Source organism: Cynocephalus volans, chromosome 5, assembly GCF_027409185.1.
Source record: "Cynocephalus volans isolate mCynVol1 chromosome 5, mCynVol1.pri, whole genome shotgun sequence".
In the NCBI taxonomy this organism is placed as follows: Eukaryota; Metazoa; Chordata; class Mammalia; order Dermoptera; family Cynocephalidae; genus Cynocephalus; species Cynocephalus volans.
Window position 1 is genome coordinate 54,150,073 of NC_084464.1, and position 15,532 is coordinate 54,165,604.

At 47.2% G+C, this 15,532-nt stretch overlaps 1 protein-coding gene across 3 annotated transcripts; it reads left to right on the top strand.

Moving 5' to 3' along the window:
* The first annotated feature begins 10 nt into the window (after positions 1 to 10).
* LOC134378545 (kelch domain-containing protein 3) lies at positions 11 to 10,837 on the top strand. 3 transcript variants are annotated; one of them, XM_063097756.1, is made up of 15 exons: positions 11 to 135; positions 2,215 to 2,427; positions 2,600 to 2,776; positions 2,936 to 3,051; positions 3,220 to 3,291; positions 3,419 to 3,632; positions 3,707 to 3,793; positions 3,943 to 4,051; positions 4,183 to 4,256; positions 8,534 to 8,681; positions 8,815 to 8,881; positions 8,977 to 9,081; positions 9,612 to 9,686; positions 9,795 to 9,912; positions 10,330 to 10,837. In XM_063097756.1, exons 2-15 carry the CDS (start codon positions 2,274 to 2,276, stop codon positions 10,464 to 10,466), a joined length of 1,653 nt encoding a protein of 550 aa, XP_062953826.1. In that variant the 5' UTR covers positions 11 to 135; positions 2,215 to 2,273; the 3' UTR covers positions 10,467 to 10,837. The 3 variants fall into 3 exon arrangements, with proteins under 3 accessions (XP_062953826.1, XP_062953824.1, XP_062953825.1); XM_063097754.1 differs by lacking the exons at positions 8,534 to 8,681; positions 8,815 to 8,881; positions 8,977 to 9,081; ... (1 more) ...; positions 9,795 to 9,912; positions 10,330 to 10,837 and adding exons at positions 4,375 to 4,453; positions 5,562 to 5,995; XM_063097755.1 differs by lacking the exons at positions 11 to 135; positions 2,215 to 2,427; positions 2,600 to 2,776; ... (4 more) ...; positions 3,943 to 4,051; positions 4,183 to 4,256 and adding an exon at positions 6,488 to 6,661.
* The last annotated feature ends 4,695 nt before the right edge of the window (positions 10,838 to 15,532 follow it).

Sequence of the window (15,532 nt, forward strand, 5' to 3'; positions counted from 1 at the left end):
CGCAGCTGCCCGCCGGAAGGACGGAGACTGGTAGTGTTTATCTCGTTGGCGACCGAAGTGTCGGTTGGCTCGCAACGGGTTCTAGGCTGTAGGCAGCGCGAAGACCCGCGGCCCCGCCCCGGCCCGGCCTGGCAGGTAGCCTGGGAGGGTTGAGGGGCAAGGAAGAATTGGGGGGGCTGGGACGCCCATGCCTAGAGCTGGAGTCGTGGAGGAGGGGAGGTAACTAGGGGGATGATGGGAAAGGAGAGTGTTAATGGGGAAAGAAGGGCTGGGGGAGGATGGAGAGAAGACGGGTGGGAGAGACTTGATGGCTGGAGGAGGCACTGAAGGAAACCGGAACGAAGATTGGGTTATGAGGAGAACCAGAAGTTGAGCATAAGGGGTGTGGGGGGGGTGTCTGGTGTGGTTGGGAGGGGAGACCGGGATGGCAGACATAGAGTCATACTCACGGAGGAATATCTGTGGCTGAAAGGAGTCAATGTATATTAGTTTTTCTTCCCTCAGGGGAGGTGGGAAAATGGAGGGCTGTCCATGGAGTGGTGGGAGAAAGAAAAATGAAAAGACTGCAAAGCTCTCAGGAGATCAAGAAGGTCCAGAAATGGAGAGTGAAAATTTCAAGAGGCCGGGGGTGGGGGGTAGATACATTAAGGGAAGCGAAGAAGCTTGGAAATGCTGTAGTGATAGAGGATCAGGGAGACCCATAGGTAAGAGGAGCCCCTGGAGGCTTATTCTTCTTGAGTTGGAGTTGTCCTGATGGAGAAGCTAAGATTCTTTCTCCACCTTTGGCTGGGATTGCTGATCTCTTCTGTGCATTTTTAATTTTACCTTGACATATCTAAAGGGGGGAGTAGAGGCTATGAGGTAAGATTAAGGACTTCCATTCCTAAGCCCTTCAACCTCCTAACTATCCCTCCAAGTCCATATCCAAGATATTTTGGATTGGAAGGAGTAATGAAGTGAGAGTAGCTTCCTGCTGGGGCTATTTCAAGTTGGGCAGGGTTGCTATTTAAAGCATGGGGTGTGGGGTTGGGGGAGGTTGGATGTGTAGGGCTGGCAAGCCAGCTGAAAGCCATGTCTCTTTCCTGCAAGGGGCCTCCCTTATTTGAGCTTTTTTCGTGCCTGAGGTTCTGCCTAGCTCTTCTTCCAGGGCTTCTTGTGCAGGGAGCAGATGAGCCACCCAAACCCAGCAGGTGTCTGCCAGCAAAGGCATTGCCAGTTGCAAGAAGATTTGCCTAAAAGAGCCCTCAAATATACCCATATCACTAGCTTGGCAAATTAAAAGACGATTATCTCTCATGCTTGGTTCTTTCTCTTGTCCTGTCCAAGAGCATTTTTGCTTCCCTTCCCCTTTCCAGTGCACACCCCTACCTGTGTCCACCTGTCAGCGACCCAGGCAGGGGAAGAGCTACTGGAAATGGCTTGTTCTCTACCACAGTGGCAGGACTGGGGAAGTGGCAGGAGGAGAAAACCCCTTCTCCCCACCCCCACCCCACCAATCCCGGCTTAAGTTCCAAGTCCTGGCAGCATACCAGGCATAGCTGTCAAAGGAACTCCCTGTGCCTGTGGGGGGTCCTGATGACAACAGCTCAGCTTGACAAGAGTCCTCTCTGAGGGGCTCACCAACCATGGTAACATGGAGGTCTCTATCCTGGATCAATGCCGCCCTGTCCTGGGTAGGAGGGCTGTTCCAGTATAAAAGCCTAAAAGCTTTTCTTCTTTGAAGTACCCATGCCAGGTTTCAATGGACTGTTTGGGGCTGGCTGGGCTATTAATAGCTGTGAGTATTTTGAGATCCCTTTCCCCACCGTAAAGAGCACAGAGATTCTTAGAGAGGTGGCTGTAAGCAGAACAGAATCAGGGACAAGAGAATACACCCAGCCTGGGAAGGGGGCTTAGAGCTCGTGCCAAGCTGGAACAGGGTGGAGCCTACATGAGTAGGGGCAACCATGATCAGCAGATTCTGAGCTGACAATCAGGTCGGAGTGGCCCCACCCTTTGCTGCTGGAGAACACAGGGCCAGGGCTAGTTCCCTGACCTCAGTAGCTCCCCTGGGGCAGAGCCAGCCACCTAAGCTGTGACTAGTGTCCCTGCAGAGGGGTGGTGTGGGAGGGCCACCAGGGTGACACTTGGAGGCAAAGGCTGGTCCTGGGCGGAGTCACGGTGAGTCTGGCAGAAGCCTTGCCTGAGGAGCTCGTGGCCCTGACTTGTGTGCAGGTAGCAGAGGCAGCAGGCCGTGCCGGGGGGGCATGTTGCTGTAACCAGTGGCCCAGGGGATGTTACGGTGGACAGTGCACCTGGAGGGCGGGCCCCGCAGGGTGAACCATGCTGCAGTGGCTGTTGGGCACCGGGTATACTCCTTCGGGGGTTACTGCTCTGGTGAAGACTATGAGACACTGCGCCAGATAGATGTGCATATTTTCAATGCAGGTAAGCCAATGCTGGGATCGTCCCTGGGTGCCCACATCAGGGAGGGAACGGGTGGCTGGATGAGGTTTCTGTGGTCTCTGTGGCCAGGGGGATTGGGGTTGAATATCTGGTTTGGGAAAATGTGGACAGCCTGGAGGGAAGTTCCCAGGGCTGAGTAGAGCTGTGCCCACAGTGTCCTTGCGTTGGACAAAGCTGCCCCCAGTGAGGCCTGCCATTCGTGGGCAGACTCCTTTGGTACCCTACATGCGGTATGGACACTCAACCGTCCTCATCGACGACACAGTCTTCCTTTGGGGCGGGCGGAATGACACCGAAGGGGCCTGCAATGTGCTCTATGCCTTTGATGTCAGTGAGTATGGGTCTCAGAGAGGCTGTGTTCTGCCAAATGGTGCCTCAGGGGCCTGGGAGAGGCATGGAGGGGCTGGGAGAGCTGGGGAATAGGGCACCCCAGGGTTTAGGAGAGAATGTCAGAGGTTGCTTACCTGGGCCATTCTCTTACTTCCTTCAGATACTCACAAGTGGTCCACACCCCGAGTGTCAGGAACAGTTCCTGGGGCCCGGGATGGACATTCGGCTTGTGTCCTGGGCAAGATCATGTACATTTTTGGGGGCTACGAGCAACTGGTAAGTCTGAGAAGAAACTAGAGGTTTAGGGTGGGAATGAGAAAGAGGAAGGGGAATTTAGAGTGGTTGAATGGGTGGCTTTAGCTTATTTTCAGGTTTTAAGGGGAGAGATGGAGGGTCAGAGAGTGACCATTGGTCCCCTCTTCCTTCCTATCTTTTTCCACTCAGGCAGACTGCTTTTCCAATGACATTCACAAGCTGGATACCAGCACCATGACATGGACCCTTATCTGTACGAAGGTCTGCCCTTTCTTCTTTCTCCCAAATCCCCACCATCCATTGAAGAAATCATAGGAAGTTCATTGAGAGCAGATCCCCTTCCAACTTTTGTGCTGATCCCTCCCCCCATCTCTCTACCCCTGCCCAGGGCAATCCAGCACGCTGGAGGGACTTCCACTCAGCCACAATGCTGGGCAGTCACATGTATGTCTTTGGGGGCCGTGCTGACCGCTTTGGGCCATTCCATTCTAACAATGAGATTTACTGCAACCGCATTCGCGTCTTTGACACCAGAACTGAGGCCTGGCTGGACTGTCCTCCCACTCCAGTGCTGCCCGAGGGGCGCCGAAGCCACTCAGCCTGTGAGTGTCTGTTGTTTCCCTGTGGAATCCCATCCTGCTCTCCTCACACTCTTGACATTCCTCTCTCCTTCCAGTTGGTTACAATGGGGAACTGTACATCTTTGGTGGCTATAATGCAAGGCTGAACCGGCACTTCCATGACCTCTGGAAGTTTAACCCTGGTAAAGAGCACTGCCTTTAGGGGAGAAACAAAGAGCAATTGAGGTGGGAGGAAAAGAAGAGAATAATCCTGAGTAGGTGAGGGGATGAGGGATGGAGAAGATATCTGGCCTGGGCAGGTATTGAACTTCTATATAAACTTCTCTTTAAGTGTCCTTTACCTGGAAAAAGATTGAACCGAAGGGGAAGGGGCCATGTCCCCGCCGGCGCCAGTGCTGCTGTATTGTTGGTGACAAGATTGTCCTCTTTGGGGGTACCAGGTTAGGAGGAAAGAGGGGAGGGCTCAGGGAAGGACCTAAGTTTGTGACGAAGAGGAGAGTGGGAGGTATTTGAGCAAGAGGGTCTTGTGGGTAGATTTTCCTCCTACATTCAACTCTTTTAATCCCTACAGTCCATCTCCTGAGGAAGGCCTGGGAGATGAATTTGACCTCATAGATCATTCTGATTTACACATTTTGGACTTTAGTAAGTACAGTTATTCTTGAAGTTTTCCTGACATCAGGGTCTCTGTCTTTGGGTGGTGATATCCAGGACTGGACCCTTTCTTTGGCTTTGATCATCTTCCCCAACTCTTCCTTTAAAGGCCCTAGTCTGAAGACTCTGTGCAAACTGGCCGTGATTCAGTATAACCTGGACCAGTCCTGTTTGCCCCATGATATCAGGTACAGGGAGTGGTTGTAAAAGAGAGATTGGTTGAGGGTGAGTGAGCACCACAGGCATGACCTTGGTCTCAGTATGGAGGAAATGGGTATTTTTGGTCTGCTGGAGATGTAGTGTACTTGTTGGGAGTGAGATGGAAGGAGGTGAAGTTACAGCCATCATATAAAACTGTTGTAGATCATATGAAAAAAAAAAAATCCAGTTTTTCAAAAGCCTGAGGTCTGAGCTTGCACAGTTGTTTTTAACATGCTGAGAATGCTTGATTAAATCTTAGAACCTAGCTGCAAAGTAAGGACAAATTTAGGAGCCTCTCAATCACATTAGTTCTGGAATAAAGGGAGGTCCTGGCCACTTTGCTTTGAATTCCTTTCTTAGGTTTAAATCAAGCACCACAAGTTACTTTGTGTATAATTTTGTCCTTCGGGGCCATTCTGAGACATACCGTCACCTTGTATTTATCGGTTCAGTTTAACTCTTACTTGCTGAGGGTCTGTGTGTTCAGCATTTGGTGACAAGAGTGTACAAGGCTGCACTGATAGATCCCAGACTGGCCCATGATTGTCACATGTGCAAAGTACCTAATACTAAGTTTAGGGTCTTCGCATGAGGAGGTACTTGGTAAATCTTTGTGGAATTAAAGAATTGTCGAAAAGAGAGAAATTTAGTTTTAATATGGTGGGATGGATGGGGAAGGCCTCAGGGAGGATAGGAGAGCTGAGTCCTTAAAAGGATGGGAATTGGGAGCAAAAATGGGCATTCTTGGTGGGGGTAAGATGGAGGAGCTGTCTGGTTGGATCTGAGCAGAGCAAGAAAGGGAGGTTGGGATGTTTACTGAGATGCGTACACAGATCCCAGGTGCTTGGACGCAAGAATATAAACATAAACAGGAAATCCACATGAGCTTGGAGGTGGAGGAGTGGGTAGTATTGGATTTGGTGGTGGGTGGGTTCTGATTGTTAAACCTAGTAGGGCTATAAGGAAGAGGTAGCTGTGGGTGGGTGAGCTTTAGGAAGTTGGAGGGATTGGTGTGTTCATACATTTGTGCAGACAATTCTGGGCTTGGGATGGGGGCTTCCCCTTCTGTCCTTCCTGTTATTTTTGGCCTTTCAGGTGGGAGCTGAATGCCATGACCACCAACAGCAATATCAGTCGCCCCATCGTCTCCTCCCATGGGTAGGAGCAAATTTCTGCTACTTCCCCTCCTGAGCCTGCTGTTGTCTTCACTGTCCCTGCCCATCTCTCACCTGCCTGCCCCTTTGGACCCTGAACTCCGTATACCTCCACGTGGAGTTGTTGGACTAGAGGTGTTTTCTGTGCTGTGAATTCAGTGGGGAGCTGTAGGGAGGGAGGGTGAGGTTCCTCCCCCCCTTGGGCCGAGGGCCCCTTCCCCTTGGTGCTCTGTCCCGATCCACCTCCTTCCGACTGCTCCTGGGCCTCTGTTCTGCCCCAGGCCAGCCAGGCTCTGCTGGGAAGGGAAGCGAATGGGGAGAAGGGAGAAGCAAGCAGTGTCTGAGCCTCAGGAGCTTCCCCCTACTCCTAAGCCCACCCCTCCCCCTGCTTGAGCCATGAGCCTTGGCTGGGAGCTGAGAGGAGTTGCAGCTGTTGGCGTGAAACCTCCTTCTCCCCGAGTGGGGAGGCGGGGACCAGCAGGTAATCCCGCCCTTCCCTGAGCTGTTGCTGTACCCTGAAGCTCAGCCAGCTCAGATTTTATAAAAATGAATTAAAACGTCCAAACGTGTGATGTGTTTTTGTGAAATGCGGTGGTGATAGCAAGAGTTTACGGTGGGGGCAGGGTGCTGGGGAGGCGCCCCTGAGGTTTTGGCTTCTCAGCCAAGAGTACTGGGAAACTAAATGCCAACAAGGCCTGGCCCCAGCTCCTCGGGCGCGGAGTACAGCGCCGTGCGACTCGTGCAGAGGCTGCGACGTTCTCCCCGGAGCGGGCTCTCCCTCGGGCAGCGCAGTCGGTGTTTTCTGCTCATTCACCATCATGTTGAAACTCGGCCTCCCGGGAACACCGGAAGAGGCGGGTCGGGAGCCGCCGCGAGCGGAAGTGGCGCCATTCGCCCTCGGATCGCTGTACTAGCGGATGCCGCGAAGGAACCGCCGTGCTGGGGTCGCGGCCCGACCCCCCCGTAGGGCCGGGGACGGCAGGGAAGACGACGGCGGCCCGGAACCCGGGGCCGCGGCCCGCGACCTGCCAAGGAATGAAGGCACGGGGCCGGGGGTCGGGAGGGGTGCTTCCAGGAGCTCGTCTCGCGGTCGGGTGAGACTGCCAAGTTCTCCTAAAGAGGCCAAGACTGGAGCACCCCTAGTGCTACGGAAGCGGGAATTGAGAGGGGTGCTTCCGGGATTAGGACAGCCGGATAGTTTCTTCAAAGTAGGGGGGTTTTCGGGAAAGGGAAACACATGAGTAATAGTACGGAGTCAGGCGAGCGCATGGGTTGCTGGGGAGAGCTTAGTAGGTCGGTATTCGACAGATCTTGCAGACTCATTGAGCATCTACTATGTGCAGGCACGATTCTGGGTTCTGGAGATACAGTAGTGAATAATGCAGGTAAAAACTCTTGTCCTCGGACCGAGCCCGTGGCGCACTCGGGAGAGTGCAGCACTGGGAGCGCAGCGACGCTCCCGCCGCGGGTTCGGATCCTATATAGGACTGGCCGGTGCACTCACTGGCTGAGTACTGGTCACGTAAAAGACAAAAAAAAATAAAAATTAAAAATTAATAAATAAATAAAATAAATTACCTCTGATAATATTAAAAAAAAAAAACTGTCCTCATGGAGCTTACCTTTTAGAAAGGTCAATTTTTAAAAAAAGACAAATAAGTATGTTACTACATTAAAAGACAATAAAACACCGAATTGTACATCTTAAAAGGGTGAATTTTATGTTATATTAGTTATATCTCAATTTTTTAAAAAGATAAGGGCTATGGAGAGAAATAAAGTAGGGTACGGGTTGCAGTTTTAAATAAGGTAGAGAAGGCCTTGCTGGGAATTTGACATTTGAGCAAAGGCTTGAAGAATATGAGGGAACAAGCAGTGCATACGAGGGTACCAAAAGGGTTATGGAAAGTTTCATATTATCTTTTCATTCTATTTTTCCATGAACTTTTTGAAGTACCCTTGTATATCTGGGAGAAGTGTACCAAGCAGAGACAACGTCAGGTGCAGAGGAACTGAGGCGGGAACATACCTTCCTGCTCAGGAACTAGTAAGAGGCCAGTGGACTTGAGAGGAGTGAGAAGGAGATTATCAGGAGATGAGATTAGAGATGTTTAAGGGGGCCAGGTCACATGGGTGTTTTCAGGCCGTTATGAGATGTATGGCTTTTACTCTGAACAAGCTGGAAGACACTGGAGAGTTTCAAGACAGGGATGACATCTGAAGTTTATGTGTGGAGTGATAAGATCAGATTTCATTTTCAGTGCCTCTCTCAGCAAAAGTAGGTAGCATGGGGCCAGCCTGTGGCTCACTCGGGAGAGTGTGGTGCTGATAACACCAAGGCCACGGGTTCGGATCCCATATAGGGATGGCCGGTTTGCTCACTGGGTGAGCTTGGTGCTGACAACACCAAGTCAAGGGTTAAGATCCCCTTACCGGTCATCTTTAAAAAAAAAAAAAAAAAAAAAGTAGGTAGCATGGCTTTGAGAGGTGTGAGAATGGAGGTTGGGAGACCAGTTAAAGAGGCAAGTGCACTGATAGAGGTGAGAGATGTTGGGAGTATGAACCAGCATGTTGGCGATGATAACCAAGCAAAGGAGACAAAGAGGCCCTTGTGGGGAAACCTGTGAAGGAATAATTTAAAAGAAAGGGTAAAAAAAGAAGGGACTATGGCTTGGTCCACCTCAGACCTTAACACCTTCCTTAGCAAGATGATGCCCCAGGTAGCTGAAACAGTTGGGGAGTTAGGTGTCAGCCTAGCACCATTACAACCTGTGCTGCCTGGGAGTTGTAGTGATGATTAGTCTGATGGGGATATTGGAAAAGATCAGCTCCCTGAGGAATGGGGATGGGATGATGTCTTTTCTGCAGTAGGAGGTGCCGAGCTGAGTTGTGTGTCCCTCCCACCTCCCGCAGACACATCTAACATGTCATTTGAGGAGCTGTTGGAATTGCAGAGCCAAGTGGGGATTAAGACATACAAACAATTGGTAGCTGGAAACAGCAATAAGAAGCAAGATTCTAGACCACCAGTCCAAAATGCATGTGTTGCAGATAAGCACAGGTGAGGAGCAAGGCCTGTCCTAGGAGTTGGAGGATACCTGAGACCTTGAATAGGTGTCTCTTTTGTTGGGCGGCAGGTGCAAAGCCTTTGACCAAGACTGGTCTCCTTGACTTGTCCTTTAATTTCTCCATAGGCCTCTGGAAATGTCAGCCAAGGCCCGAGTGCCATTTTTACGTCAGGTCGTCCCCATCAGTAAAAAGGTGAGGAAGAGGCAGGAAACACTTTCTCAGTGCAGGGAGACTGAACAGTTTTATATTTTCTGAACAGTTTTATATTCTCTCTGTTCTCTCAAAAGGTGGCCCGGGACCCCCGCTTTGATGATCTGTCAGGGGAATATAATCCTGAAGTGTTTGACAAAACGTATCAATTCTTGAATGACATCCGAGCCAAAGAGAAGGAGGTATGCCTTATGAAACTGGTCTGTGGGGACTTTTAGGGGATGGGAAACTAGGACACAGAGAGTTGGGCAGAGGGGAGCAGGAAGGTGGTGGCCATGTTTAACTTTCACTAATTTGGTTCTTATAATCAAATCCTGGCTCATCATTTTACTAGCTGTGTAATCATCTGCAAGTTATTTAATCTTTCTGCTTTAGTTTTCTTTTTTCTTTTTCTTTTTTTTTTTTTAAAGATGACCGGTAAAGGGATCTTAACCCTTGGCTTGGTATTGTCAGCACCACGCTCAGCCAGTGAGCTAAACAGCCATCCGTATATAGGATCCGAACCCGTGGCCTTGGTGTTATCAGCACCGCACTCTCCTGAGTGAGCCATGGGCTGGCCCTTGCTTTAGTTTTCTGACATAAAAAGGGTAATAATTTCTGTCTCATAGTGTTATCCAGTTCATATATGTGAATCTCTTAGAGTAATGTTTGGCACAAAATTTCAGCTAATATTTAGTGAATGCTAACCATCATATTCATTTTCGGTGTGGAGCTTGTGAAAAAACAGTTGAAGAAGCACCGTTCAGGGGAGGAGCATGAGAAACTGCAGCAGCTGCTTCAGCGAATGGTAAGTGGGTAATAATTGCAGGTGGGTGGTGAGCGCAGTTAAAGGCAGGAGGTGATTTACAGTCCCTCCAGTTCACCCATCTCATTCCATCTCGTCTTTGCTCCTCAGGAGCAGCAAGAAATGGCACAGCAAGAAAGAAAGCGGCAGCAGGAGCTGCGCCTGGCCCTGAAGCAGGAGCGGCGGGCTCAGGCCCAGCAGGGCCATCGGCCATACTTCTTGAAGAAATGTGAGTGGAGTGTAACTACTGCTGTCTGGTTACAGGGACAGGGGTGTGGAGGCCATAGTGGCAGTGTACTATGTTGGGGGTCCATGAGCTCCTTTAAGGAAAGTGTGAAGGCTGGACCCCATGGTAACTTAGAGGAAAGTAGAAATAGTAGGGAGATGTTATTTGCAACCAGTTTTGTATCCTTAATTAGATTATGGCAGGGATTGTCACTTCATGTCTGGGCGAAGCACATAGAAGGAGCTCACAGTTGAATTGAGTAAGACTGGGATCATATAAAAAGTCAGCTTGCTTGCACAAACCAGTGAGCTCTAAACAACTTATGTATCCCAGCATAATGTCTGGGAGTTACTGACCTTGGGAAAGGGAAAGAGGGGGGCTTCCTATTGCTCACCAGCTTTCTTTTGCCCTTTCATGTAGCTGAGCAGCGCCAGTTGGCCCTAGCTGAGAAGTTCAAGGAGCTGAAACGCAGCAAGAAGCTAGAGAGCTTCTTGAGTCGAAAGAGGCGCCGAAATGCAGGCAAGGACAGGAGACATCTTCCTTTGAGCAAAGAGTAATAAGGAACTGTCCTCTGTTCTGCCACCGCCCCAGGGAGACATGGATCTGTGGAAATAGAATTGGGCTTGGCCCGTTCTCCTGGTTCTTTCTTGTTCAAGGGCAAGGATCACAGTTGCCTTTGAACTATGTTGGCTCAGAGAAGACTAGAGGGCTCTTGGCTGGACAGAAGGAGCAGCTCAGCTTTCTGCCGTGCCACATTGCCTCTGCTTGGATATGGTTCATCATGTCCTCATTTTCTTTACCCATCTTGCGTTAAACGGATGATTCTGATACAGAAGAAAAGGGGCCAGTGAAGGCCATAGAGTCCGTTCATGGCTCCCAGGGCTGGGACTTTATGTAGGAGGCACTTCATAAACATTCTTTATACTCATTTTTATTATCCTGCTTTTTTTGTGGGATTTCTGGGTGGCCTAGAACTACTGTTTTAGTGGGCCACATATTGGGGGTAGGCAGCAAAGTCTAAAGCTTTCACAAAGTGGGAAGTCAGATCAAAGACCCCTCTTAAATCTGGGCCCCCAAAAGATGACACGATCATTTAAAGGATGAACCAGTCCCACAACTCACCTATTTGGCTTTGGTTTTGGATGCAAGGGGAGATTGGAGGTGGGGATATAAAGTTTCCTCTCTAATATGTAAGCTCAGCTGGCCCTCAATACTGTTTAGGACTGGACTTTATACTACCCATGTAGCTTGGAAAATCATTAAGTGAATAACTTAGTTTAAAGTGGTCTCAGAAAAAATAAAGTGGTCTCAGGTTGGTAGTGTCTGTAGGCACCTGGTAGAAGCAAATGCAGTTCTGTCTAGATGATTGTTCTTTAAACCTAGGCCTTGAGGAATTTTCAGATACAATTTCAAGGGATATGAGCTTACAATTAAAATACAAAGTACACAAGGAAAGAAACCACCATGAGCAAGGGTCATTAGGAACAATGGACATCAGAATCAGACATACAAAGACAGATGTTAGAAGTATAAAATGCAAAACATAAATGTTTTACTTATAAAGCATGATTAATGAATATCAAAAGGGACAAAACTGGTTTGATTAAAGAGTGAAAAAATACTATATTTCACTTTTAAATACACTTTTTTTTTCAAGTTAGTCAGAATTTATTTATTTATTTATTTTTTAAAATTTTATTTTTTTTATTTTTTTTTTTTTAGTCTTTCTTTTTTTTTTTTTTTTTTTTTTTGTTTAAATTTTATTTTGTCGATATACATTGTGGCTGATTATTGTTGCCCCTTACCAAAACCTCCCTCCCTCCTCCCTCTCCTCCCTCCCCCACAACAATGTCCTTTCTGTTTGCTTGTCGTGTCAACTTCAAGTAATTGTAGTTGTTATATCTTCTTCCCCCACCCCCGGTTTTTTTGTGTGTGTGTGTGTGTGAATTTATATATTAATTTTTAGTTCCCACCAATAAGTGAGAACATGTGGTATTTCTCTTTCTGTGCCTGACTCGTTTCACTTAATATAATTCTCTCAAGGTCTATCCATGTTGTTGCAAATGGCAGTATTTCATTCGTTTTTATAGCTGAGTAGTATTCCATTGTGTAGATGTACCACATTTTCCGTATCCACTCATCCGATGATGGACATTTGGGCTGGTTCCAACTCTTGGCTATTGTAAAGAGTGCTGCGATGAACATTGGGGAACAGGTATACCTTCGACTTGATGATTTCCATTCCTCTGGGTATATTCCCAGCAGTGGGATAGCTGGGTCGTATGGTAGATCTATCTGCAATTGTTTGAGGAACCTCCATACCATTTTCCATAGAGGCTGCACCATTTTGCAGTCCCACCAACAATGTATGAGAGTTCCTTTTTCTCCACAACCTCTCCTGCATTTATCGTTCAGAGTCTTTTGGATTTTAGCCATCCTAACTGGGGTTAGATGGTATCTCAGTGTGGTTTTGATTTGCATTTCCCAGATGCTGAGTGATGTTGAGCATTTTTCATATGTCTGTTGGCCATTTGTATATCTTCCTTAGAGAAATGCCTACTTAGCTCTTTTGCCCTTTTTTTTAATTGAGTTGCTTGTTTTTTTCTTGTAAAGTTGCAATAGCCACCAAAAAAATAAAATACTTAGGAATTGAGTTAACCAAGGATGTGAAAAATCTCTATAATGAGAACTACAAACCACTGCTGAGAGAAATTAGAGAGGATACAAGAAGATGGAAAGATATCCCATGCTCTTGGATTGGAAGAATCAACATAATGAAAATGTCCATACTACCCAAAGTGATATACAAATTCAGTGCAATCCCCATCAAAATTCCAAAGACATTTTTCTAAGAAATGGAAAGAACTATCCAGACATTTATATGGAATAATAAAAGACCACGCATAGCCAAAGCAATGCTCAGCAAAAAAAATAAAGCTGGAGGCATAACACTACCCGACCTTAAGCTATACTACAAAGCTATAATAACCAAAACAGTATGGTACTGGCATAAAAACAGACACTGACCAATGGAATAGAATAGAGAATCCAGAAATCAACCCACACACTTACTGCCATCTGATCTTTGACAAAGGCACCAAGCCTATTCACTGGGGAAGGGACTGCCTCTTTAGCAAGTGGTGCTGGGATAACTGGATATCCATATGCAGGATATCCATGAAACTAGACTCATACCTCTCACCATATACTAAAATCAACTCAAAATGGATTAAGGATTTAAATACACTTTTTTTTTTTTTTTTTTTTTTTTGTCGTTTTTTCGTGACCGGCACTCAGCCAATGAGTGCACTAGTCAGTCCTATATAGGATCCGAACCTGCGGCGGGAGCGTTGCTGCGCTCCCAGCGCAGCACTCTACCAAGTGCGCCACGGGCTCGGCCCTTTTTTTTTTTTTTTTTTTTTTTTTTAAAAGAGGACCGGTAAGGGGATCTTAACCCTTAACTTGGTGTTGTCAGCACCATGCTCACCCAATGAGCTAACCGGCCATCCCTATATGGGATCCGAACCCGTGGCCTTGGTGTTATCAGCACCGCACTCTCCCGAGTGAGCCACGGGCCGGCCCTAAATACACTTTTAAAAGTGAAAAAGTACTATACAAAGTTAGAAGCTTTATTGTTACACAGCCCATTAGACTTCTCCCTAAAGGGAGAATAACTGGAAGTAGATCTGAAGAAGTTAAACAGATGGAGCACAGAGATACAGAGAAAAGAAAACTAAGGAAAAGAGGTTATAAAACAGAAGGTAGAATGAGAAGGTTTGATATACATATCAGAATTACACAGGTTATCAGAACTTAACATTAGTGTCAATAAAGTTGATATACAATCCCCCCACTGGTAAATTTGGCTGGTTAAAAAAACAAAACTAGAAGGAGAGAATATTTTAGAGAGGCTGAGAATTTTGTAGAATTGATTAAGTTTATGAACCCTAAGAATCAGTAAGCTCAGTTAATCCCAAAAAGGATTAAAAAAAGAATTGGCTGGGGGAGGATAGATAAATCATAAGAAACTACAGAACATTAGAAAGTCTATCATCTTAGGGTCTGGCCGGTTACCTCAGTTGGTTAGAATGTGGTGTTATAACACCAAAAGTCAAGGGTTTGGGTGCCCCGTGCCCCTGACAAAAAGAAAGCCTAACATAAAGAAAAGAGAAGTAGAATTTGAAGCTACAACATGTATTGCTTGATGCTTCTGGGGTGGGTGAAAGATGTAGTTAGGACAGAAATGGAAGCTGCAGCATAAGGAAGATAAAGGATAAGATGCTCTTCCCCTGGTGATTGTAAGTGTAGAGCTATAGCTGCCTTGCCAGGATAGAGTGAGGAATCCAGGGCTACTGGGTCCCCAGTGATACGTGTGTCATCCTACTGTAAAGTCAAAGAATGGATTCTGCCTGAAAAAAAAACCTTATCTATTGGACCGAGAGTCACAATGAAGCTGGAGAGAAGGGGGTGGAATGTTGATATGAAGGTACCACACTGCCAACAAAATGTACTGTCCACTTTCTCTACTGCTTTGCTCTGATTAACCAAGCCTCCATCACATAGTTGAAGTGGGAGCGCTGAAAAGCCAGCATCTGGATTTTTGGGGTTTTTTTTTTTTTTTTTTTTTTTTCCTTTTTGGCAGCTGGCCAGTATGGGGATCTGAACCTCTGACCTTGGTGTTACAAGGCTGTCCTCTAACCAACTGAGCAACCTGGCCAGCTGCACATCTGGTCTTTTATATGGTGGGTGGTGGGCCCTGTCTTCTCTCTAGATTTGTGGGAGACAATCTCAAGTATTGGAAGGGCGTTCAGATAATGGGTGGTCAGAAAACATGAATGTCTGCTACAAGGCGGAATTGGCCAACCCAAGCCTTCAAACTGCTTCTTTTCCCTTTCAACAAGGACCCAGAGGAGATACTGGAAAGCTCTGAGCTTCAGCTCTGGGGTTTTGTTTTGTTTTGTTTTGGGTAGCAGCTTAATTGAGATATTCACACGCCATACTATCTACCCATTTAAAGTGCACAATATTTCAAAATATATTTACAGAATTATGCAACCTTTTTTTTTTTTCTTAAAATATGACTGGTAAGGGGATCCCAACTCTTGACTTGTTGTTGTCAGCACCACGCTCTCCCACGTGAGCTAACTGGCCATCCCTATATAGGGATCTGAACCCGTGGGCTTGGAGTTATCAGCACCACACTCTCCCCAGTGAGCCATGGGCTGGCCCAGAATTATGCAACCATTATTACAATTTTAGAACATTTTTGACACCCAAAAAGAAACCCTATACCTTTTAGCATCATCCTCCATTTTCTCCCAAACCCCCTAGCCCTAGGCAACCGCTAATCTGCTTTCTATTTCTATAGATTTGTCTATTTTGAGACATTTCATATAAATGAAATCAGTATGTGGTCTTTTGTGTGTGGTTTTTTTGGGGGGGGGATGGGGGGTGACTAGTTTTGAGCCAAGGTCCCAAACCAGCTGTAGGGATATAAGGAATTGTAGCTGTGAAGGTGGGCTCACAAGGGGGTCAGAGTAGCAAATTTCTGTCCCGAGTTGTCTTAGAAATGAAACCAGGCTGGCCAGTTACTTCACCTAGTTAGAGCATGGTGCTGATAACA